The sequence below is a fragment of the Teleopsis dalmanni genome, chromosome 2, assembly GCF_002237135.1.
Source record: "Teleopsis dalmanni isolate 2A chromosome 2, ASM223713v2, whole genome shotgun sequence".
Lineage (NCBI taxonomy): Eukaryota > Metazoa > Arthropoda > Insecta > Diptera > Diopsidae > Teleopsis > Teleopsis dalmanni.
The window spans coordinates 130852169-130878829 of NC_051847.1; the positions used below are offsets into that span (position 1 = coordinate 130852169).

The window sequence follows — 26661 nt, forward strand, 5'->3', positions numbered from 1 at the left end:
GGTAGTACCATTGAACTAACGTCTTTCTTACAGCGAAGATACGAGTTATTTACTTAAATAGCAACTGCTTAGACTGGATATACAATTTGTTTTAATATATCTTGGAATGGTTAACATTGTCGACTTTCTTCTCTTCGTGGTGTTTGTCAATACAATATATTATCAAAAGCAAATTGGCTAAGTACAAATTAAAGTACATAAGTGAACAGTTTTTTGTCGTTTTTTAGACAAAATACTGTCCGCGAATTAAAAAAGAAATATAACTTTTAATTTATGTTTGAACACTTGCAAAATGTCCAAAATTGAGGGTACTTACCATTAATAATATTTATAGTTGAGGCATTTGGAGAAAATTAAGAATATATTTTATATATTCTATTTATTTTAATTTCCATTTTATAAGTTTAGTAATTATTTACTTAAACAATTGTATAGTTTCTAATAATAAAACTTTCCAAATGTTTTAAATCTGAAATCCACCATATGGTGTGATTTTAAAAAGAAATACTAAACTTAAACGGAGCATGTTTTGTTTTTAGCAAAGCCTCAAACCTTATTGTAAAAATTTCACAATATGTAAAAGAAATAATATGGACACATTAATATTAATAATAAGTTCAATAAAAAAAAATTAATAATAATACTATTAATAGAAATATACATTAATTGCAAATAAAATAAAAGTGATACAAAATTAAACAATTTTATTAGATATATGAAATTGTTTTATAAATATATTATTTTTGCCAACCCTGTCTCCATTTTGTAAACTGCATCTGTTTTTTGACGTTTAACACAATCGAATTGCTTGCTTATCGGCAAATTATAAAAATAAGCGAGTCGGCGAAATTTAATAAACATATATCTATTATAGAGTTGTGTTATTGGTTTTAATTATTTAGATGCTAAGAAGTAAAATGTGTGAAATAGGTGTAGAAATCCAAAATGTTTTAAAACGCATTGATGTGGCTTATGGTGCTCGCTCAAAGGTAACTAACTGTAGTATTTGCAAACTGTATGTTTAGTTTTATTTTAATATTCTGCATTTGATTTCGTTCAATTATTGTATCCTTATTTATAACTGTTTTCTTATATTAAGGATATTAAAACATCAAAACCATATTTAGTAGCTGTTAGTAAAACAAAACCAGTAAATATGATAATTGAAGCGTATGAAGCTGGACAACGCCATTTTGGTGAAAACTACGTTAAGGAATTAGTGGTGAAGGCACAGGATCCTGAGATTTTACAGAAATGTCCAGATATAAAATGGCATTTCATTGGACATTTGCAAAATAATAAAATAAATAAAGTAAGTGCAATATATGTAAGTAACCAACAGATGCACTCAACTGTTTCGTTATCTGCTTTTTATTTACTCTAATAATGTACATCACATCTTTTTTTTTTCATTTTTATGACTGTCTAGGTATTTTCCACTAAATCATTTTATCACGTCTCATTCTTATTGTAATAAACAGAGCTGGATGCTTGATTAAGAGGCACTCAAATCTGTTATCTATAATGATGTGATTTCTATTGCTTTATAGCGTCGTTGCCAATGGTATTTTTATAAAATTCTTAATTCGATGTATACCGCTTGACAGTTGTTTTTGCTCGCAATAATTCGCTATAACTTGTCCAGTTTTAAATTTAGTTTACAATTATACGTCAATATCAGGTTTATTATGATCTCATAAATAAATAATAATTCAAATGAATTAAATTTATAAACTCCATACAGTCTCACAAAAATTGTTATTAAATGATGAATGTAGATTTAACTGGCTTACGTCGTTAGTTACACCAGTAATAGGGGCCTCTTCGAGTAAATTTCTGCGTGTTCCTTTGTTATCTTTGTAGTGAAGTATGTTCTCTGGTAAAGCTCCAATAATTCCGCAAACTAAACGACAGCTAAAGAACAATATAGTAAAGCATATTTATTTAACTCATTCCAATTGTTTAGCATATTTGTTTTTTTTTTATAATAGAAAGATACTTCCAACTTCTTATTGATCTTAAAATCCCATGTTTAAAATCGCAACTTTTATGTCAAACATAATGCTGAAAAGATTAGTATGTGTTAAGGGTGGCGGTGACAGTACAATATAGAATATTAGATCCGATTCTATACTTAATTTCTATAACAGATAACGTCCTTATGACTATTTATCGCTATGATAATACACTACTAGCTTCTGACAAATTTTTGGATTAAGTTTATGTTTTATTACAAAACAAATAGAAGTTTGAATGTGGATTGCTAAAGTTAATATCAAAATGTTTGCTTCTTTTACATTAGGGGTATTCACGAACTCGGTTACAGAGTAACGTATTAAAAGTGCAAAGCTGCAACAAAATACATGTCGAGTAATGCGTTCCAACGGTATTATGTTAGTCTAGCCTTTACTTTGATCACTAACATTTATGTTGCACTTTTACTGTATTTTCAATTATCCCAATTTTCTTATACATAAGGAAAAAGTGTCTTTAATGTCTTTAAGTGTCTTTAATGAACATGTTTTAATATTAAAATATGTTTAATTCAGTAATCATTGATACGATGTGAATAATATCACGGTGATTAGAATAAACTACCAACATATTCCTTCTTAATATATATTCCTCGCTCAATATATCATCAATGTCTTCCTTATCACTACCGTCACCTCAAAAAATATTATTTGTAATAATCCGTACATATTATATTTTCCATATGTGGCTTACCATCAAGCCATTTATTCTGTTTAGACTATTTTTTTTATCAAAATATCAAGAATTTTGCTTTTTTTCACCTAACTTCGGCTTAATATTAATATTTATATTAGGATCTCTATTATTTTCACAATAATTTAGAAATTCATTACAACACAGCTTATTTTAACAAAAGACAAATTCGTTAATAAATCGACAAAACAAGGTGTGATCACGACTTAGAGTAAATTGTCCCATTTTTACTGTTACCGAGTTCTTGAATACCTCTATTAATTTAAGAAGTGGTGGATGCCAAAAACTGCTTAATAAAAAAATTTTTCAATGTATCAATGTTATTTAAGTATATATTTAGATAAAAGATTGACTTTGAAAACCCATGTTGAAGCAATAGGATAAACAAAACAATTATATGGGTAGGGAAGTGGATGGGTAGTGGTTGGTGGTGATGAAGAGGGGAATAAGGGTGAGTGGGATTTTAAAGAGCATTAACCAGGATTCAGTTAATAAGTAAATAGGAATGCACACTTAAGCCTTCTTCTGTAAGAAAGCTTAAGTTTATATATACTCTAAATAATATAATGGGCAAAAAAAGACGTATTACGTTTTCGCTTGTAAATGATTGTTTTTCTTCTTTGTGAAAAAGAGTAAAACTTTATTGACCTCTAATTATTCTCATGTGTTAGTTTAATTTTTGATTGCAGCTGCTCTGAGAGAAGTGTAAATGCACACTTTAGACTGTTTTTATAAGATTTCTTAAGTTTGTAATGTGAAGAGCATAAAGGAAATATTAAGTAAACAGTTGATTTTAACCTTTGTCCATAAACCTCTTGTGTGATACTAATATATATAAACGTCTAACAAGATATCAAGAACTGGATAGTCAATAAAGAAAATAGAAATTTTAATTTAAAAAACTAAATTATTCCGGTTAACTTGTTTGCAATTTTGTAGCTGACTTTTCGAACGTAAATAAATTTTTTAATTTATTAGTTTTTGTCAATAAAATTGAGATTTAATATTCCTATATATAGACATTTTTTCATTTAATTTATTTTTTGTTTCATTTCATGAATAGGTCGTTAAACTTCCTAATCTACATATGATACAAACTATTGATGATGAAAAAATTGCGACAGGAGTGAATGCAGCCTGGGAGAAATTAGATATTCCAAACAAGCAACCATTGCGTGTACTGATACAAATTAATACAAGCGGGGAAGAAGGTTCGTATATATAAATAAATAAATATTTTGTTAAATAATAAAAATTAATACTTTTTTTAAAGCCAAAAATGGAATCCAACCAAATGAAGCTTCAAGTCTTTTTAAATACATAAAAGAGAATTTAAAAAATCTGCAGTTGGAAGGTATAATGACTATAGGCGCATTTGGGCATGACTACACAACTGGTCCAAATCCAGATTTTATAAGTTTAATGAAAGTACACAATCAAATATGTATAGAAAACGAATTTCGTCCCGAAGAAGTACAAATTTCAATGGGCATATCAAATGACTTTGACAAAGCGGTAATTCTGGTACATCTAACCGTAGTAAAAAATTATTAAAAATATTTTCTTTTGCAGATTGAAATGGGTAGTACAATTGTACGTGTAGGAAGTTCAATATTTGGTTCGAGAGTAAACTAAAGGTATGTTATTTTTATTACTAAACAGATTAAGTTCCTTATAATATATATTGTATATATATGCACAATGTAGATTTAAACACGAGATATTATAGAGCATTTTACTTCAAGTGTCACTATGCGTGTAAAACCTAATTTGGTACATCAGAAAACAATCAACTATTACACTTTATATGTATGTAGTTAAATATTCCTATTTTATAATGTTAAAATATCTGTTGTTTGTTATTGTTTTAAATTTTATATCAAATTGTTGTAGATTGGATGATTTTTAATGTTAGTAATGAATTATTTTTATTATATGTATAAGTACCATAATTTATATGTCAAAATTATTTGTTTAAAAACACTAAAGGTACAAATATTCCAAAGAAAAGATGTTCTCGCTTAATAAAAAGTTTATTTTTTTTAATTTTTTTGTAGCATGATATTAAAAATGAATAAAATGAAATAAGAAAAATTTTATTTTATATTATTTTTTTGTTGTTATATATTCGATGTTTCGTGGTATGTTTTTCGCCACTTCAGGGTATATTAATTTTTAAATACAATTTTACATAACAGAACAAAGAATTTATTTATATACATTCGTAAAAAAATAGAAAATTTTAACCATATACATTATTAAATAAAACAGAAACAAAATAAATAATTTTGACATGAAATTTGTAATTTATTATTTGGTAACGTTTTGGATGGTGTAACCGGGTTTATATTCTATCGTATAATTAAAATTTCTACTTTAGAAAGATTATGGTTTTTTATTTTTTAATTTCTTTATTTTTTGAATGCAATTTGAAACTAAGTTTTTCAATTCCTACATCTAAAGTATATGTTTAGTACTACCATCATCTTAGTTTGTATTCAATTTACAGATTCTGCAATATATAGGTAATAAATTCACTTACAGAGATTAATATTGAAACCAATTTACACAAGATATATACACAAGATTGCGCAGGCAAGATATATAATAATACTCAACAGTGTTGGTTTAAAAAAGTCAAAATAGAAATTTTATTTTGGAATTGATTATTTCGAATACTGAGTCTATCCCCAAAATGATTAAATCTGCTGTTGTTCAGTTTTAGGCATTGAAAATATGTTCAGACATTTTAACATCCTTTTCAAAAAAGCGGCTAACGCTTGTCTCTTTTTACTCTATTTAAACTCTTTTTGAACTTTTTTTCTGAAATAATATCTCGGTCTGCAGTGCACTTTCAGAAATACGGTGATAATTTTGTTATATTCACTATTCAGTGACAAGAGTCTATTCGAGACTGAAAAAGTATGTAATTGGTGTTTGTAACATAAGTCGGTATGTTTTTATAGGACAAGTTTGTAATGTTCAACAATGTTGTATTATATTTTTATTTATATTAAATTAAATAAATGTTTCAAATACTACGAAAATATTGAAATTCTAATTAAAAAAATGTGGTGAAGGTGGTTTCCTATTGTTCTATTCTATAATTGTCAGATATATTTAAACTATCGTTTTCAATACGATTACCTAAGTCGCTATGAATATTTGTATTATTTAAGTCAAACAGTAAATTTCATTGTATTTTTCTTGTTCACGCTGCAGTTGCATTTTTGTACCGTCAAAAAGTAGACCCACAGATATGCTCTAAAGTAACAAAAAGTGTAGAAATGATTTTGTTTCCCAGATTAAATATTCCTTTGTTACCTCCAATATATACATATCATTATTACAGCATTATTACAGCTTTCTAGTATGAGCTACATACCTTGTGATCAAAAAAGAACTTTAATTTTTGAATTCCCGCGCTTATCCAATCGGTAATTTTTTTTATTTTTACGCTGGGAACACTATAATACACATTCTGTCGAAGTTTAACGCATATGGTACGATTAGTTTTTGTTTGGTGTCTATACAAAGAAGTCGAAAAATTTTCGTGTGACGTTTTTTACCTTATGGTCTCTATGGTCTCAAAACGCGTTCTTCGCAATGACAATTTGAGTCGGGAGAAGAAGAAAAAGTCACACAGGGCCATATCTGGAGAGTACGGTGCTTGGTTGATGATATTGGTGGAGTTTTTGGCCAAAAACTGCGGCTTTTTTTGAATAAAATTCAAAATTCAGCTTTTTGCCATCAGCCGCGACGCGACGCGTTTCAAACCCAAAACATCAGTTAAAATGTGTTCGGCCGATCCATATGAGATGCCCAACAACACTGCAATCTCTCTAATCGGTTCACAACGATTTTTCAACACGATCTGCTTCGCCGATTCAATGTTTTCTTCAGTAACAGATGTTGTTGGGCGGCCAGGGATCTCATCATGGTCCTAGCTTGTACGATCGTCTTTGAACCTTTTAAACCATTCGTATACTCGTGGTTGCGACACACACAAATCACCAAAAGCCTTTTTTAACAAATATTACCGATTGGATAAGCGCGGGAATTTAAAAATAATTAATTAATTAATTAAATCAATTAATTTTTTAATATAATTCAGCTATTCAAAAATGTGTAACTTTCATACATGAGTCCATATGCAATTTTCTAAATATTTAAGTTTTATATTAAAACACAAAAGCTGATACTAATATAAATCTCTGAGTTTTTGTTGTTAATTTAAAAATGTTAGAATACCCATAACTTTACCTCTTGTTGTTGTTGTAGCCTGCGGAGATTGTGTAGTCCCTTTTAGGGGTATAGAAGGGAACTTAATCGTCTAAATTGACGAGTGGTTTCGGGACGTAGATCCGTCCGTTTTTGAAAGTTTCATCGCTTAGTAAGCACTGATGCGTCAATTCAAGATACTAACTCAACTATTAAATATAACGCATGATTTATCTGAATATAGTGGTTTTATCTAAAATAAAAATATTCTGAATATAATAGTATGATAAATAGTAAATGAATATCAAGTACTAAAAACTGATATCAGCTGGTTTCTTCTGTGGCTTTTGAAAAATATATAAAAATATAATGATATACATACATGCACAACGATTTAAGAGGAACTATTATACAGTGTCAATTTATGTCAAAATTTATTAAGACTATTGGAAAATCTAACTGCTGTGGTTGTATTTTCATAGAAAATTTTACACCCAAGATAATTTGCTCTGTTTGTAGTCGTATCAGTATATGTACACATTATACATTCTACCATTTCCAGTATCTCATGACAGAATAAAGGAATGTTAGTGAATTGAAATTCACTAACATTTGACGGATATTTGACGGATTATCCGTCCTTAGTTAAGTATAGGTTTTTATATATTTTATGTGCACGTGATAAGCACGCAGAAATATTTAATATTCTTTAAAAATGTTAACATAATGTATATTCAAAAATATATATGAGTAGCATTAACCTCTAGCATAACGTATAATTTGTGTTAATTTGTGTTAATTTAGCAATTCCTATATATTCCAAAAATGTATTATATTTATTTTTTTATATATTTTTATATGTAATATTATTAATTCTTTTTTTTGTGAGTTTGCTCTATAATTGTTTCTTTTTGGGTTTTCCTGAAGTCCGTAAGCATATTTTTCTATCTGTTACCTCCGCAGAATAAATCAGCATTTATTATGGATAGGTATAATCTTCCTGCCTGTCCCGTGGGGCTTGATATCCAGTTCAATGATATAGGGTTTCTTCTAGATAGGGTTCGAAAGTTTGAAATATTTTTAGATCAAGTGTAATATTAAAGATGATATTAGGGTGCCTGAAATATCCTAACTAGCGTTGTGTTACTACCACATTTACACAAACCACCGTATTTTCTTTTAAAGGCGTGATTTATGAATTTTATAAATACCAATTAATTCTTGTGGTAGTGTTTTTCAATCTGCTTCTAGTTTCAGTCATTCATTTCTTAATAACAATTTAAAGAAAGTAAATAATTGTAATTATTATTAAAACATTTTTTTTATTAATTTTATTGAAATATTCACAAAATTAATGTTCAAATAAAATAAAATTTTTGTGATATACTCGCTGTTTATCAAAAAGAATTTATGAAGAATGTATCTACTTGTCGGTAATGTAGCTCTCTGATTGGATATATTTGTGGTATTTCAATGATATTTTGTATGTTTTACTTTAGCTTATAATAAAATAATGAAACGTAACTTACAAACTATAGTTTTAGTATAAAAGTAAAATTAAAAAATAATATTATAAAAAAAAATATAATAAAAAGCTGTATATGATGTATGTATCTTTACATATATACGTATATAAAATACTCATAGTAGGTAGTTGTAAAATATTTACAAACACAAAATATTTTATTTTTACAATTTAACTAAAGTAAAATTAAGCACATAAAAAATTTAATTTAAATTCTATAACAATTTTTTGTATTCATTGGTTCCCCACTGCCTCGGAAGGCTTTTATTACTCATCATATTGATTTAGTTCTATCTTCTCAAACAAGGTTCACAAGTGCCTGGTTTAACATACGATGGATGACATTCTGGACATTTGGGATTTTCGCCAAACCAATGTTGATGTTCTTCGACAGCATCACTGCGCCTGTCTGGTATCTTCAATTGAAATGAATTATATGTATCAGAGGCTAAATATCCGGTCCGTCCAATATTTTCTAGTGGAAATAAATATTCTGGTACTGAAAAATCTTTACGTAATTGCACTATATCTGCCGGAGCTGTTGGCACCACAACTTCACTTTCTGCGCGCTTATTACTTCTAGACGAAGTAGTAGGCTTAACAGTTGGTTCAGTTATACTGTTCTCCTTAACAGAACGTGAACTTGGTGTGCGTGTAGTTGACACTTCACTTTTAATTTTGCCAGCTAAAAATGGATTATTTGTAAATACGTTTGTTTGCGTTGCAGCAGTTTTTTGTTGGTCACCAGCAGAGGATATTGTCGGCAAAAATCCTCCAGCCGCATTAATAGCATTATAGTCTATTATCGTATCTGGATATTCACGTCCATCTACTCCAATAGGTGCTTCTACCTTTGGTGGTTCCAATCCATTTGATGGTACTTTCCATTCATAGTAAATAGGTGGTCCTTGTGTGGTGGCAACGTCATGTTGTATAAATTCTTGGAAAGGCGGTAAGAGATCGGTAGGTGGTGCTTTTGCTCTGGTTGTGCTTTGTGTTACCTTTTCTGAGCTTTTCTTATTTATTGTTGGAGTTTTAAGTATTTTCGATGAATTTACTGGTGGGCGTGGTGTAGGTGGCTTAAAACCTTGTGCAGGCGCAGGCGTACGTGTATCTTTAGATGTCTTGGGCAAATCAAAACGATTGTTTTGTGAATAATTTTGTTGCTGGAATGTATTTTGTGGACGTGAGACCTTTGTTGATATAGGTGGCGCTGGCGTTGTGTAAGTAGGCGCTGTGAATGGTTTACCAGCAACAGTAGTAGGGCGATTTGGTGCGCTTGTTGTTGTTGTAGTAGTGCTGTACGTGGTTGATGGGGCAGTAAAAGGTGTGGCAGTTGAAATAGCTAAGGGTTTGTCAGTTGTTTGTGTGTCATTTTGATTATAGATTGGGTAAACAAAAGGCGGTTCATAGTATTTTGAAGGCACCTTTATGGTATTGGCGGTAGTGGTGGCAGTTGATTTTAAACTTTTAGCAGCTTTGGTTGTTTTTGGTAATGCAGTAGTTGTTGTTGAGATAGCTGGCGCAGCTGTTGTATAGAATTTTCTATTATTGTAGGTGTATGATATTTTATTAGGGAGTTGTTCAGCTGAATTATAATCAGCAGATGTGTTATAACGTGTGCTGTGACTTGTACCCAGATCATCATTTTCTAGGTGTATGATATCATCATTGCGTGGACGCAGTGCTGCATTGTTTCGATTTTTAATGTGTTGTTGGTTCACAATTGGAGTAGAAGCCGTGGCTAAAATCATAGGTTGCTTAGCTGTACTGCTCTTAATAGCTGCAGTAGAAATATACTGTTTTACTGGCGGGCTTGTGGTCGTTCGGGTATTAGTAGTGGCTGTTGGTAATTTAGGTTTTGTAGTGGGCACAAATCGTACGCTTTCCGTGTTTGCCTTGGCGACAGTTTCCTCTGATACTTGTGGTTCGTATGCTGGCGGTAATATAATACGACTTGGTGGTGGTATTTTCCAACGTGTTTGTCCAGGTACAACTTGACTTGGTTGTGCGTCTTTATCACGATTTTTTTGAGCGTTATTGTCATGTATTAGATTTTGCGCTGCTGGTTTTTGCTAAAATATAAAAATAGATTAAGTTTAGAGCAAATAATGGTGTTGTGTTGATATACCTTGTATTGATTTCTAAATGATTCGCCAGAATAATCTGGTGCGTAAGGACGATCTAACAAATCAGGACGCGGTGTACGTAAATTGTTCTCTTCATCGTTAACGAAAGGTTTATCACGTTGACCTAAAAATATCGAGTAAAGTTTAATATTGGATTACTTCTAGGAGTACTGATTTTTTTAATTAGATATAAATTTTTTAAAAAATATAAAGTATAGCAAACGGGAAATATTAATTAAATTCACCGTTCCTTATCATAAAACTAATATATTATATAATAACTAACATATAACTCGCAGTAAAATTACCTATTAGCAAATTAGCAGCGTAATGGCTTTCAGCTTTTGAACAGTTTACCATATACCAGTGATCACAGATTAACATACGTTGTTGAAACAAAGTTGTATTCGGACAGGAATAACTAAACTGTCGCCCCAAGCCGTCACACATGTGATATACCTGTATTTTATATAAAATATATTAATCGCAAGTAGAAATAGAATGATAAATCATATGAAAAAGGAAAATAAAAAAGGATACAAAAAAGATACACAGAAATAAGATGAAGAGAAAAAGATACAAAATATTAAAAAGATTGCTATTGGGAAGAAAATATATATATGTAAAGATAAGAACAGATGTGTAAAATAAAAAAAAATATAATTAAAGTTAACTAGTTGTCTGGGTGATAGCAAACAAAAAAAAAGTAATAATAAACATATAGAGAGCATATATTTTACCTGGCATCCAGTTTCTACATCTGCATAATAACCAGCGGGACGTCCGGAACATGAAAACGAGGTTTTCTCAAATGGATGATGAGCTCCAATAGCATTTTCACTCTAAAATAATAAAAAAATAAAATTGCAGTACATAAATAAGTTCGATGTAATTATATTAACCGTAAATTTAGACTGATTATACGTTTTAAGTTATATAACTATAGGAAATAGGAATAGGAAAGTGGCGCAAATTTAGATAAATTTTTTTTATGAGAACTCTAATAATAATATTCCCTAAAATTTTGCTAAATGAATTGTTAAATAATTATTTTTTGACATAGTCATTCAGAATATTTCTTAACTTAGAGAGTGATAACAGTTGAAATGGGTTTTTTCAGATGTCTTAAATTTTAACGTAACAAAAATTATCTCCATCATAGATTAAGTATAGTAATATACTCCATCAATAATGTAGTGAATGTAGCAGTTTTTTAAAATTTGGTTGTATCTTAGTATCAATTATCAAAGGAATGCTTTAGTCAAACATAAAAGTTGTTTTTATTTCAGTAAAATTCTTCGTTAAAGTCATTCATCTTTTGGTTTTATATAAAATTATAGGTCTTAGGGGACCCTAGTATTTTACTAGACGGACTCGCAGGTGAGACTAATCCCAAGTACTCACCCCCTCCGTAAGGAGGGCCTCCACGTGGTGGTCCCTGGTAACGCTTTATAGCGGCTAATGCGAGACATACCCGCTTTCTTCTTATCCCTAACACTCCTAACTGTATTTACTCTAAACTCCTCTCCTAATTCTTCTCAATTTTCCCCCAATCCGGAATTGCGCGTGTTTATCGGATTTGTTTGCAGTCGGGGGTAACAGACTGTATTCTAGCGTCGCACCTCACTGATACCTGCCCGCCTCAGTGAGTAACTGTGGGCTTACCGTGTTATCGGGGGCTATGACACGGCGGACCTCAAATCCCCCACACTCGTGGGATTTAATTATGGAAAAAAACAATTTTAATAAAATCAATAAACTAGCGGCCTTAAATACCGCATTTCAACTAACTAACCAGGTGAATTATAATATCCGAAATAATAATCACCAGGTTCCGTCTCCTAAATGGAGAACAGAAAGCAAAGACACCAAATTCAATAAATTTAGTTCGTTGCCGCACACAACATCTGCAACTACAAGATTTATAACTAAACCAAATGAAAGTATAACATTTATGGGCTCTGGGGAATTTTCTACACCGAAAGGGATATATCCACAGTCCTTCACAAATACTTCAGTGGTGCCTGAACGTACTATCTCATATAGAGGGGTTAGAAGAGCATTTGGTCTAAGTGGTGCAGGTGCGAAATGGTATTTACGTTATGTTCAAGAAGGCTTTTCGCCGGAAGAAGCTAAACAGAAGGTTCTCGAACGTACTTCAAATACGATAAAACGCGGTGCACATGTAAATTATTCGACTTATGGAAACCCTGCCAAAAAAAGCAGGGAAGATGCGAAGACGCAACCTTCACCAATGCATGATGTATTGAAACCTGCTTTAAAGTCAGTTGCATTAAAAGTAAAAACTGATCCAAAATTAGATGCATTAAAAACTGCATTTAAGGATGCGTTAAAACCTACACCAGGTGTCAAAACACCTGGCATCGCCAATGGTTTAAGACTGGCTGTTGCACCAAAAGCTTACCCAGCACATACACTATCACGTGAGGACCAGGGGAAGATTGAACAACTTCTTGTAAGTGAAATGTGTAAAGGATGGAAATCCAAATTAAAATTCGATGGCATACACTTTCGGCCAGGCCTCATACTAATCGATTGTGTAACTGAAGAAGCCGCTGAATGGCTGGAATTAACGATACCAAAGTTAACCGGCTGGGAAGGTATGGAATTGACTACATATACTGAAGACAAAATATTTGGTCTGCACATGATAACCGTATGCTTACCAAGGGCAACGGGTATCGAAACAAAGGATCTTCTCGATCTATTAATTACTCAGAATGACGGTCTCCATACTCATCTGTGGAAAGTTTTCAGCAGTAAGGAGATAAAGAATGGCAAAGTTCTCACAATTCGCATTGATAGACGGTCTCTGGAGGCAATTAAAGCTAACAACTGTAGGATGTCCTACAGGTTCGGTTCAGTTCCTGTTCATTTAAATAAAGGAGATGAAAATTCAAAAGCTGACATTGATAATATGCATGGGGCCGAAACGCGAATAGACGTAGCCGAAATACCAGCAAATGTAGCTGAAAAAGTAGATAACGAAGCAGTCGGTAGCGATGCGCGAGAACAAGTCAATATATCATCTCACAAAAGTGAAGAAAATGATGACGAGGATACGATGATAGAAAATTTGGCCGATTCAGATGCCTCCAATAGAGTCTCACTGTCAGACATCGATGATGTTTTGGCTGTGAATGAAAAAAAATAAGTAGGAGGTTAACCAGTTTCGCGGTTACTCGGTGGTCGTCGTCACAACAATAGTCGGGACTAAGTGGGATATAGCGCTAGTCTAAAACCCCTGGATTTTCATAGATTAAGTCCGGACTGTTGCTGCAACAAATATGCAGGTAATTGGTGTGGTGAACTAAGAGCATAATATTATGAATTATTTTTGTTTTTCAGAGCTGCTATTTAAGAGTCAGTAACTTGAATCTCGATCAATATGAATGAGAACCCATGACACATGATCGTAATAACAGCAAATTTAACAGATGATAACACCCGAGTAAATCGCAAAATGGTTTAATACTGTAAAAGAAGAAATCTGCCTCTATACCTTTTCAGAATATCAATACGTCTAGCAAGGTATGGGGACCATAGACAAGCGGGGTGAGTAGCTTCTTATATTTAGTATTAGAAATAAATTAGTAAATTTTGATTGGAATAATAAACTAACATTTGTGTTTGGGTCTTTATATTTAATACTCTAGGCTGCGAGCTAGTTAGCGATATAAAGTATTCAATAAATCTTCATTATCAATAAGATTTGATATTACAGGCTTCAAATATCAGAATAATCTGAGAATGCCAAGAAAAATAGATTGGATAAATATTAAGGAAATTTGAAAAGTCATTTAAAATTAGTGTAGAATTTAAATAATAAAGTGCCTAGAAGATTGTAATTAATGTTTAGCACTTAAAATTTCATCTTTTACATAGCTTTGAGTAAACCTGGGTTTATAGAATTATCTAGCTACTATTGCAATATCATCTGCATAAACGAATTGTTATGTCATCAGGAAGACAAATGTTAATTATTCCGTCATACTTTGTATCTACTGTATAGATCCCAAAACTAATCCTTGGAAACCTCTCTTGTTACTTTGTAGTGTTTTACTTTCTTATCAGTAACAGAGTCCAGTGTTCTACTATAAAAGTAATTATGCGCTATTTCGTGTAAACTCTCCGCTACTTTACTCTTTTCAGTGATTACAATTTATTGGACTAGTACGATGAGTAAAATGCAAATAATGTCTTTAGTATCCATTGAATAGAACCGAATTTTTTTGGTAGTTTATAGCAAGTGAATCAATCGCTGCTTTTTTTAAGCATCTGTATAAACTTTTTTAATAATTTCATAAACATTTTACTTAACACTTTTCTTAAATGTTATTTCGGGTTTCAGAGCTACATAGTTTGTACCATCTTTCACAGACGATTTATCAGCCAACTTCGCTTAAATTGCGTTTCATTCCACCAAATTCTATGTCTTCTTACGCAGGAGAACTGTTTTTATCATTTCGCATAAGACCTGGGATGTTTGGTTATCTTTAATTTTTTGCATGACTGTTGTTTATACTAATTTCAATAATTAATGGAATGCGTTTGTGCTTTGAATTTACTGTAAACAATATCTTACAGTTTTTTTTCTTCTTGTAACGAAAATAATGGCTTTATGATCATAGAACATATACACAAATTTACTTCTGACATAATAAAATTATGTGCAAACGTACGATTTATAAAGGAGTGGTCTCTTCCTATTTCCTAAGTGTCCTGCAATTACTTTTGTTTGTTTTTCATGAGCCTGTATTTTTAAAGCTAATAATACAGCAAAAAATTCTTTTACTATTTTGCTTGACATAATATAATAAATAAAAAAGTAGATGTCTTTTACTTTTTCTCAGGTTCTTTAATCTCGTCATTTTTGTATTGCATTTCCTAAAACCCATATTCTTCATATAGTGAAGAAAAACAAACATTTTGTTCCCAAAATGTTAATACAAATTCTGCATGCAAATAAAAATAGATAAGTAAGCGTTCTGCAACCTTTTTTACTTCTACTATTAGTTTGATTTTAGCTGTTCCACGAATGGATTTTATTTCCCTCCTTGTTTTAGGAGTTTATTTAAAAATAAAGTGCTGTTTTTGTGTACTTCGTTGGCAGTATTGTGGAGGTTATGCATCTTTATTTTACTCTCCGTTTCCAGTTGACCTCTTAGTTTAACAATTCCGCGTATATGCTATTTTTTACTCTAAAGTAGTCATAAATCTATTACAGCATATTTACTTTAAATATATTTGCTTTAATAACGTAGGTTTCACGTTGTATTATATCATACCATTAGCTCCAACGACACCTGTCCATTTTACTGTCATGGCATTGCAGTCGTTTGATATTGACGACAAAGTCCCAGCCTGCCCAGTTGCTGGGAGTTTTATCACATGCAAATAGTCTTGTAAAATATGTACGCCTTCATTTGAAATTTTTACTACTTTAGCAATCTCGAGTTCTTTGACTTGGCGACCTTCTACCAATAAATAATGGAGTTTATCTATCACAGCCAGAGTTGTTAACTCATACGGGCGTCCTTTGATTCATATGATGTTCCAGAGTATCCATATTGTTTGATAAGCTTCCTATGTGTTTTTTCTTTATTTTTGGTAATTGTTTGGTTTATGTTTTTTTCTATAATAAATTCTTTCTCTGTCATGTGAATATTGTAGCTATGATCTCTGCGTTTTGTTGCTGCCATTTGTAAGGCTAAACCTTTTGCTTTTCTCCCTGCTTTGATGACATTCCTATGTTTTGAATATTAACTTTACAACAATTTTTAAAAGTCATATTAACTTAAAAAAAAATAATATAAAATAAATTAAAGCACAAAAAAGTTCTTAAGCAATAAAAACATTATAGATAATAACTAAATTTAAAACTACCAAATTACAAATACCAGGTGTACCGGTATGAAATGAGCGTTTTTTGGTGAAAATAAAACACTAATTATTAATAGGAAAGTAAAAAACATTTTATTCAAAGTATTGGTCATTGCTTTCTACACATTTTGACCACCTTTCTGGCAATTTGTGGATACCACGCCAAAAAAATTGTTCGTCTTTCAAAGCAAACCAACCAGACACCCAATTTTCGACCTCCTCGTAGGAATCAAAGTGCTGCTCAGCCAATGCGTGTCCCATCGATGAAAACAAAAGGTAGTCGGAAGGAGCCAAGTCTGGTGAATACGGCGGGTGGGGTAGCAGCTCCCAGCCAAGTGTTTTGATTGCATCCTGAATCCGTTTTGCTTTGTGTGCAGGTGCATTATTATGGAGCAGAATTACCTTGCCGTGTCTTCTGGCCCATTCTGGTCGTTTCTCGATCAATGCATGGTTCAAATTTATCATTTGTTGTTCATGGCGACTAGAATTGACGGTTTCACCAGGTTTTAGGAGCTAGTGGTACACCACAACTTTCTGATCCCACCAAACACACAGCATTGTCTTCTTGCCGAATCGATCTGGGCTTGCAATCGATGTTGATGGTTGTCCCGGGTTAACCCATGATTTTTTCCGTTTAGGATTCTTAAAATAAATCCATTTTTCATCGCCAGTAACAATCCGATGCAAAACCGATTTTCTTTCGTGTCTTTGAAACAAAATTTCACAAGTGTTTTTTCGGTTTTCCATCTGTCTTTCATTTAATTCATGTGGCACCCATTTTCCCCACTTTTGGATCTTTCCCATAGCTTTTAAACGGTCAGAAATTGTTTGTTGTGCAACATTTAACATTTCTGCCATTTGCTTTTGACCCAAAGTGTCATCTCCATCCAATATCGTTTGCAATTCGGCGTCTTCAAACTTTTTTGGCGGTCTTCCACGTTCTTCATTTCTCACATCAAAATCATTATTTCTGAACCGTTAAAACCATCTTTTGCATGTTGCTTCTGATAGAGCATGATCACCATATGACTCGACAAGCATTCGATGCGACTCTGCACCACTTTTCTTCAAATGAAAACAAAAAATTAATGCTTTCCGCAAATCATCAATTTCTGGTACAAAATTCGACATTTTTAACATGATGAAAAAATATGATGTTGTCTGTTCAATGACTTGATGTATACTAAATATATTTCTCACATGTCATAGCAAACAAACAAAAAAAAATGGCTCTTTCACAACAAATGTTCCCTGTCGGAACATTTGTATCTTTACGCTCACTTCATACTGGTACACCTAATATGTTTTGTAATGTTATTTGGTGTAATATTATCTGGTGCAATTATAACCGACATATTTTGAGAATGAAGGAATCATTAGGCTATCCATAATTATAGGAAATGGTGAGTAAAATACAACAAGTTATCGAAATGACAAACGAAAAAATTAAACCAATTTTTAAAGCAATCCAAAATTTTATGGTTTTTGGTTTCTTTTTAAGGCTTATTGATATTATTTAATCCAGAGTCTATACTTATAAACCAGTATAAATGCTTTTAATTCCGCAATAATCTCATCCACTGGCCATGTATTTCTATAATTTTTCGTCAAAAAATTGATATAAAACGCTCACTCTGTTCCGTTCATTTTTTTAGACTGTATTAGATTATATTAGGAATTCTTCTGATGATGGCAAAAGCGAATTTGCCGAAAAAAAAACAAAACCGAATTTCAAATATTTTCGATATAACCACTCAAAAAATTTAAAACAAAACTATATTAGCCTAATTTAATACTGCCATCCATCTATACGCCGAACCTTGCAAATTCTTTACGAGGTATTCGGTCGTAAATATCTCCAAGAAATCCATCAGAAACACATTTATTCTTCTTTAATGGTGGCTTTGTAACCGTTAAGGTTTAACAATTCTTTATTAATCTGTAATTAACCAATAAAGATAGTTTCAATAATCACCTTTAACCTCACCTGAGGTTAATTACGAAATCATTATTATTATTGTATCGTTTTTTTCAGAAGAAATAAAAATCCTTTTTATTAGATTCTTTTATCTATTAATATAATTATTTCCCATTTAATTATTTATAATTTTATAATTTTTAAAACTTTAATTATAAAAACATTTTTACAATGCACTCCTTATTGCTTTTATTTGTTAACACTTAACTCAACTATTTTTGCTAATCATATCCAATAAGCAATCTTTCTCCGTGATAAATAAAATATCATGGGTCAATCTACTTAATGACAACGTTGATCTTTAAATAAACTTTATGGTCTCAGATTTATGCTGTCACAAATCACTTGGTTTAATGCAAAATGAAATAATTATGTCAATCAATTTGGCACAAATAATTACAAAAAGTGATGACTATCGACTTCATGACTCGGTGCTCAAGCACTTCAGATGGGCAGATTGCATTCAATGGTTCAACAATATGTGGTGCAACAGCAGAAGTTATCTGCCATAATGACATGATTGCTATCTCTGAATAATCAACTACGTGAAGTAGAATATTTGCCTTCTCAATGGAATTACTTGGCTTGATAGCCGATAAAATACTTGATATGATCATAATTTTCAGTAATTCATTTGGCAACTGTGCAAGCATGCAGAAGCGATCTACTTGGATTTGTTGGAGATCAATTTTAAAGACATAAAATAATATTGCATAAAATAAGTTATCGAGATATTTAATATTTTTTAATTTTCCACAAAGTTGTCAATTGCTTAATTAGTAATAAAAATATTCGTTGTCGGAAAATAAGAGTTGTAAAGGAAAAAAAATTTAATAGGTAAAAAATCAATTAAAAGCAGAAACTGTACTCTCACTAAGCTTTTATAGTGTGTTTATCTGCATTAAGTGAATTTACTTCCTTCTATTAGATTTAGATTTAGAGTTGCAGTAACTAAAATAAGCCCCAAGATGCAAGATTATTAGTATTTTTAATTTTTATTTGATATGACATATGACATATATCATATTTAATTTCTTGTGAAATATTACGGAGAAATATAAATTTAGTTGTTGGTTGTTTAGTTCTTTTTGATTGGAATCTGCAGGATTTCGATGTTAGATGTTACTGTAGTGTCACACAACTATGAGATACTGTTAAATAGGTTTTAGAAAAGTTGGATGCAGCAACAATTTGTTGTTAATTGTAATTGATAAGTTTCGATTTGTGAGTAATTGCAGATTTTTGGGTTTATAATCTTGTTTTGAGAATATTATATGTATATATATGTTTTCCATCCAATTTATTATTAACAATTATTAATAATTGGTTGGATATTTTGTTTTTTTATTTTGTTATATGCTGAATATTTTAATTTAGCCATTGATGGGAAAATTTTTCGAATGGAAGTGAATGTTAATTTATATGACTTTGCTTTATTGGATTTGATTTGCAATAAATAAATAACTTAATAGTAAATAACTTATTAACAATAATGACTACCTCAGCGAATGATAGATCGTATGTGTACAGTAAATATATAATATGGCCTGTAATAATGCCCATTCTAATATTCCAACTAAGATTTCACAAAGTTTTGATTATTAATTACTTTATGTGACAAAAAAGTAGAAGTTAAAGTAGGATGGGTAACATAATATATTATGTCAAACCCTATGAAATGATGCTGACATATCAAGAAACGTAACACGCCAACTATTTTTTTTGTATGAATGCAGAGTGGATATATTCAACAAGTTAATGTACCTTTGAATTCGTACTGTTTTTTTTTTCAAATCTCGATGAATTGTCAATTAATTTTCTTTTTCCTTTTTTTGGAAGCAATTTAGGATAGAGTCCTAAAACAATTTACGAAAACTGACAGGTTTACCAACACCGCGTTATCGAATCTCAGAATGGTTACAGGGTTCTCGGCGCGGTATGCATATTTGAGGTCAATTATTGCTTAGTCTGATGAAGTGATAAACAATAATGCAGTCAAGGCGTAAAGAGAGGTTTAATAGAAACCTTACAGTTAAAAGAGAGTAAAAGTGCTCAAGTGCACTGACTCAACTAGCTTCAACATAATAATAAAGCAATTTGTATTGAACTGTACTTACAAGGCACTGTAGACTCATAAAGAATATAGTTGTAGTAGAAACTGATTCCTGTCGAATTTGTCATGAGGAGAAGAAATGTAGAAGAAATTAAATTGGTAAAATTGAGCCCGCAGCAATTACGAGATTTATAAATAGTTTAGAATATTTTGAGTTTGGCATTTAGACGCATGATAGATCTTTTAATTAAGTAGAAATAATACTTGCACCTGGAATTAATAATGCATTAATCAGGTAGGTTAGTAATATTATTTCTTCCCATGGGAGTTGTTTTAATTATAATACTAGCAATAAGATCACTGTTGATCCATTTTACTAGTCACTACTGTAACATCTGTTTTAAAGAATTTGATTAGAGTTAAGTCGTTCTGATTGTTATTTATTGTGCAATGTAGCACCCATTTCGAAATTAATTCTAGTTCTAGTATCATATGAGAGTTGTGAAATTGGGTCCATCGCTTTAGCTTACTTTTTGCTTTCTAAAGAGAGTAGACCATAATTTTGTTTTGATATTAGTTGAGAGTTCAGCTATGCTCAGTAGCTATTGTGATATTAAATTATTGTATTACGTGATTGTATTACTTTTACAACCCAAAGTGGAAGTAAATTGTAAGGTTTTTTTGTGAATGCTAAGTTAAATAAACACAACATACAGTATTTCTATGAATAAATGAAAAACAAGTACTGTTTGGGTTATTCACGAACTCGAGTAAATGAGTGCAGTAATCAAGTACCATGGTAATGTTGTAAACATCAAAATTCATGTACTCAAAATGTATTTGCTATTGCAGCAATTACTCTGCTACTCGGTTGTCGAGTTTGTTACGCAAGATTGTGAATACCCTTTAATATTTAATGTTTATTTTTAAGTTATTTTTAAAGTATTTTATTACGATTTAAAATAAAAAGTAAATATTATTAAATAAATATTAAATTTAATAAATAATTTTAGTATGATTATAGTTTCTCAAGCAGTGCAATTTGAGTTTGAATTTTGGTAAAATCGGCTATTCTGATCCATTTGTTTTTTCACGCTATACTATACGTAGTTGTTGCTTGATTTTTGTTATATATCGGGCTATAAAGTTCCACTTTTCGGCTGTAAAGGTGTTTGATTCGGTACCTGCAGGTATAAAACACAGTAAAGGACGTCCGCATCTTCGGTGGAATGAGCAGGTGACCAATGATTAAGGGGCGCTCGGTATTATCAACTTGCGACAGCAAGGTTATTCGAAGTAGCCCAGGACTACTTACGTCTGTAATGGTTGTAATGTAAAGTTGTAAATTACGGAAACAACATTTACAGCAAGATGGGCGCTCAGAATAGCGGATTTTATAAATTGTATGGTCAAATTGCAGCGATTATAAAACTGTAATCGTGCAATATTTTTTAATACATTATTTTGTCGAAAATTATAGTATTTATTTTTTCTCTTTGTAGACTTTCTGAATGATTCAATCATTGTTGGCAACATTTATAAACTGATCTATAATGGAATCGTAATTTGAATAACTACAAATATCTCTATCGAATGAAGGAATTAACAGCACAAAATTAAACAACACCATTATAATATAAAGATAGTATTTATATTCATAATATGCATTACAAAAGAATACAATGGATTCACTACATGAAATCTGATCTAGTTCCGGGTTCAACTTTAATATCTACTGCAATCAAATATTGATGCGCAGTACAGTACTTGGTTTTTGTAGTACTCACATCGTTTACACTTGAATAGGTAGATCCGATGGATAGAGAATGGTTTCCATTAAACCACGAAAATGGAATTTGTAGTTTCCATTAAATTGAACAACTCATAATTAGTCAGATATATTGTTAAACGTGAGTACACGGACAATTGTTATATTTGTGTGATTGTACATCGAATTTAAAAATTTATCACATGGATGTTTTTGTCTAATAAATCATTGAAGAGTCATGGAAAGTGCGCATCGGTTAGAATATTACATTTCAATATATAACACGATATATTACTTAATATAATTTAATTCTCTTCAAATATGCAAAATGTATACCTTTAATTTCTTTTATATTGTGTGCTAATAAATTGATAATCCAAATATTTGGTAAACCATTTAAATAATTTTTCTTTGTAATTAAAATTTTAAATAAAAAGTAGAATATTTTGACATCATATACCGAAAAGATGGACTTTGTTGCAACAAATAATAGTCTATAACGAACTTAATAAACTAAGTTTAACTACAGAATAAAACAGTTTTTAGTATCTCAAATATATATTTAACGATATGCATTTAAGATATTTATAAAAACTGGGAACAGAAATGTCGATTTGACAGTTATGAGTAACAGAACATAATTGTAAAAATATAAACTTTTAGATATTGTTGAAATTCCGATTAACTTTTGATCAGGAAGTAAGATTAATCATCGATTTAATCTCAAAAGCCAGTTATCAATTATTAAAACCGAACAGTAAACCAAATTAGCAGATTGCAAATTTTTGACTAGCAAATAGTGAATACATTTAAAACTTATAAACAAATTGGGTTGGTAATAGTAATAATGTTGCTAATGATATTCTTTGGACCCTCCAAGGTGTAAGAAACAGAGGACGCCCCAAGATGACATGGCGTAGAAACGTTAAGGAAACGAATAAAACATTTAATAAGTCAAGACATATAGCTAGAAACCAATATTTGTGGAAATTCTATGTAAAAAGACAAAGTTCTTAATTCATTCCTTTGATGTAGTGCTAGAACATGTCAATAAAAAATGATATTCTGTATTGTGATTAACTTAAGCTCCAAAGTTAGTTCGTTTTTAACCCCATAATAAAGTTTTAAGGCACTTTCAATTAGAAATCTTTGTATTTAATATTAAAATTGGCGATATGAGATAGGCACTTGAAAAAGGAAGAGCCGAGTGTTAAGGAAGAACCTAGCAATAAGGAAGTAAGTCAGTCATATAATAAAGATTCTAACCATATGTCATGTCTATCTATGGTAACGGCGTCCCATCCGTACGTTAATTGTGCAAAACTATAAGAGGTGAATAAAATATATCATCTTTGATGATATGTCTATGTTTATGATTATCTATTTTATAACTAGTTTTACGGAAGCTGAAACATATGCCCAAATATTTTTAGATCAATGTTAAAGCGTTGAAACACCGATGCCCAACTCATCGCCCATCAATTTGTTCAATAAGTTAGCTAATGACAAACGTTTTTAATTGAAAGATTCAACTTTAAATAAAAGTAGATTTTAGGAATATAAAATTAACAATAAAACGTTTTCGACCTTAACGTATAGGTTTTTACAATAAATAAAGAATAAAATATAGTATTAAAATAAGTAAATAATAAGAATACTATTTATTTTGCTTTAATAAAATCTATTTTATATCATATATAAACTTGCCGCATGGGGTGGCAAGTTTATAACATGAAGGTATTAAAATATCAGCTGAATATTATTTGTTTTCATATAATAATTTTTCTAGATAATCGAGTACAATAACAATTTCATGTATACAATGTGGTGATATTCAATATTTTGAAATTTTCAATGCAGTTAGCATATTTTAATCTTTTTCCAATTCATATATGTATTTCAAATTTTTTTAAACAGTTGAATGAATAAATTTAATAAAAATATTTTAATATAATATATCTTTCCCATTAAATCATAGATTATTACCATCAATCCCAGACTACCACCAAATACTACAGACTACCAACACTGTTGTGTTTACAGTTCTTACATTCTCAAATATTTGACAGAACAGTGCGTTGAAAAAAAAAACGTCATAAAGTTCAATATTTTGAACGATTTTAATGAACTTAATGCATTTAAGCTTTATTCTGTTTCCCTTTCCAATTCTATTTTATTATTTTTTAAATTGTCTATCTGTCTATCACAGACTGCAACCATTTTTGAGCAACATTTACCCTGCTTACAATTCCTAGACACTCAAACATCTTAAATGACGTTGCATTACGACTAAACATCTGTTATCGGATTATAAGACGTAGTGAGTATAAATTTTTTCAGAGTTGGTAACTCTAGCACTTAAATCGTATAAATTAATGAGCACAAAATGTAACTGTTTGAAATGATTTATTTTTGTTATATTGTATCCATCAGATATATTTTATTAAAAAGCCATTATACATATTTTTTTATTTTAGAATATAATTAGTTTTACATTGTTTTTTATTATTAATAAAAAAAGTAATATTTCTGTTAATAATTTGGTTCTATCTTTTTATGTGCCGAAATAGCTCAGTTGGGAGAGCGTTAGACTGAAGATCTAAAGGTCCCCGGTTCAATCCCGGGTTTCGGCAAAGCAGTTTTTTTTAAATTGTTTTTTTTTAAGTTTATTTTAGTTTTTTTTTTTAATATTTTATAATATATTGATATTTATTTAAAGTTATTTTTTGATATATATATATATATTATATTTTCTTTTTTGTATTTTTATTTAATATTTTTTGTCTTTTATATATTTTTAATTTTATGTTTTATATTATATTTCATATTATCTATATATATATAGACAAATTTTTCTATAACTCGAATTGTCTATAACTCAAACTAAATAGAGTGCAACAGTGCTTAGAGAGCAAATTAAATGCAATTAAAAAAAAATCTTTAATTAGAGGTCTCCATACGTCGAACCTTTTCTTTGCAAAATGGGACTTCGAGTTATGAAAGTTTGGAGGTATGCATATTGTTTACGTACTCGGTAACAATGCTTATAAACAAATTCGTAGTTAAGTTTTAATCTTATGTAATGATATTATCTTATGTAAACGGTATTATTTCAATAGTTAACACTCGCTGATTACCTTGATAAGAACATATAATAATAGCGAATATTATATAAGGTTATTGTTGAGTTGAAATAGAACATACTATATATAATAGCATAAAAAAATGTGGGCAATGCACTGCCCACATCTTCGTTGGTTACAATAAACAAAATACATAAATTAGTCTTTGAGTTGTAAAATGCATAGGTTTTAGTCGTTGTCCACCGTATTCTCCAGATTTGGATTCCATAGACTTTTAGCATGCTCCCGGAAAAAAGATCTTCAAACAATTAATCAATTTTGAGAGTTTAAGTAATTAATTAAATGTCGAATTTACTTAATTCAATTTAAATTAATTAAAATATTAGATAAGCATTACAACGTTGACAATGGTGTTAAAAGGTAGTCTATATTTATGAGTAAGCCCAATGATACCTGGTAGGCCCAAGCAAATGTAGAAGAGTACACTAGAGAAAAAATTCAAGCAAGCGAAAAAACCTTTGGAGAATTTAAAATCCTAGCAAGAAATCGTAATAGTTGGAAAGAGTTACTTATAACCCAATGCTCCCATGGGTATGCAATGGAATGAGGAAGTAGAAGATATTTATAAATAAAATCGATTTTTGAAACAACATTTTTAATAGTTACATTCGAAAATTATTAAATGTGTTATATATAAAATATTAACTTTGTTATATATTTATTTATATTTATTCATCAAGAAATTGATGTTACTGTAAACTGAATGCTTAGAGTATATAGTGCTCTTCTGTTGTTATTTAAATTTTTTTAAGTAAATTTTTCAAATAGCACCAAGCCTTTAAATTTTCTTTTCTCATTTCAACAATTCTTTTTATTTAAATTACATAAAAATAAGTTATTTAAAATGCATTCTGCCTTGAACTTAAGTTGGAGCGCCTCTTTTGTTTTTACTGGCGATGTGTGGATTCTTCAATCAATATTCACACCCAGTTTTGAGAAGAAAAAACAATTCGTTCTGCTTTAAGTCGCTTCGGCTGCTACACACTTACCATTTTAAGTTTCAAAGTTAGTTTTTATATTCAAATTCAAATATGAATGAATGAAGTAATTAAATATCTTTATTGTATATATACTTCACATTATTTAGAATATTATTTATAAATTTAAGATGCTGTACTCGAATGTACTACTGAGTAATTTAGTAATAGGATTACTGTGGGCGTTGAAAATAGTAGCCCATAAAATACTTGTAGTTATAAAATTAGTTACAGCC

General features: G+C 30.4%; 3 protein-coding genes and 1 non-coding gene across 5 annotated transcripts; 3 read left to right on the plus strand and 1 right to left on the minus strand.

Annotated features, from left to right (window-relative positions):
- Nucleotides 1–795: 795 nt before the first annotated feature.
- On the plus strand, nt 796–22696 carry LOC119686330 (pyridoxal phosphate homeostasis protein). 2 transcript variants are annotated; one of them, XM_038100890.1, is made up of 6 exons: nt 796–989; nt 1100–1312; nt 3791–3938; nt 4001–4242; nt 4300–4364; nt 22040–22696. In XM_038100890.1, the coding sequence occupies exons 1-5, from the start codon at nt 903–905 to the stop codon at nt 4360–4362; spliced, it is 753 nt and encodes a 250-aa protein (XP_037956818.1). In that variant the 5' UTR covers nt 796–902; the 3' UTR covers nt 4363–4364; nt 22040–22696. The 2 variants fall into 2 exon arrangements, with proteins under 2 accessions (XP_037956818.1, XP_037956817.1); XM_038100889.1 differs by lacking the exon at nt 22040–22696 and adding an exon at nt 4435–4753 and having other exon boundaries at nt 800–989.
- On the minus strand, nt 8640–11505 carry LOC119686328 (mucin-2). The gene is made up of 4 exons (XM_038100887.1): nt 11343–11505; nt 10911–11061; nt 10605–10726; nt 8640–10548 (listed from the first exon to the last, which is right to left on the minus strand). The coding sequence occupies exons 2-4, from the start codon at nt 11050–11052 to the stop codon at nt 8764–8766; spliced, it is 2049 nt and encodes a 682-aa protein (XP_037956815.1). The 5' UTR covers nt 11053–11061; nt 11343–11505; the 3' UTR covers nt 8640–8763.
- Nucleotides 11900–14082, plus strand: LOC119686329. Its single transcript, XM_038100888.1, has 2 exons — nt 11900–13916; nt 13972–14082. Exon 1 carries the CDS (start codon nt 12284–12286, stop codon nt 13775–13777), a length of 1494 nt encoding a protein of 497 aa, XP_037956816.1. The 5' UTR covers nt 11900–12283; the 3' UTR covers nt 13778–13916; nt 13972–14082.
- A 2169-nt stretch (nt 22697–24865) lies between the features above and the next one.
- Trnaf-gaa lies at nt 24866–24938 on the plus strand. Its single transcript has one exon. It is a non-coding gene; the product is annotated as a tRNA-Phe (tRNA).
- The last annotated feature ends 1723 nt before the right edge of the window (nt 24939–26661 follow it).

Bases quoted from the DNA above. Each gene is read 5' to 3' on its own strand.
- LOC119686328 (XM_038100887.1), bottom strand. From the start codon at position 11,052: ATGTGTGACGGCTTGGGGCGACAGTTTAGTTATTCCTGTCCGAATACA. The intron at 10,727-10,910 runs GTAATTTTACTG...CGATATTTTTAG, and splicing joins CGCTGCTAATTTGCTAATAG to GTCAACGTGATAAACCTTTC. The intron at 10,549-10,604 runs GTATATCAACAC...TTTATATTTTAG, and splicing joins CATTTAGAAATCAATACAAG to CAAAAACCAGCAGCGCAAAA.
- LOC119686330 (XM_038100890.1), top strand. From the start codon at position 903: ATGCTAAGAAGTAAAATGTGTGAAATAGGTGTAGAAATCCAAAATGTT. The intron at 990-1,099 runs GTAACTAACTGT...TCTTATATTAAG, and splicing joins CTTATGGTGCTCGCTCAAAG to GATATTAAAACATCAAAACC. The intron at 3,939-4,000 runs GTTCGTATATAT...CTTTTTTTAAAG, and splicing joins TAATACAAGCGGGGAAGAAG to CCAAAAATGGAATCCAACCA.
- LOC119686329 (XM_038100888.1), top strand. From the start codon at position 12,284: ATGACACGGCGGACCTCAAATCCCCCACACTCGTGGGATTTAATTATG.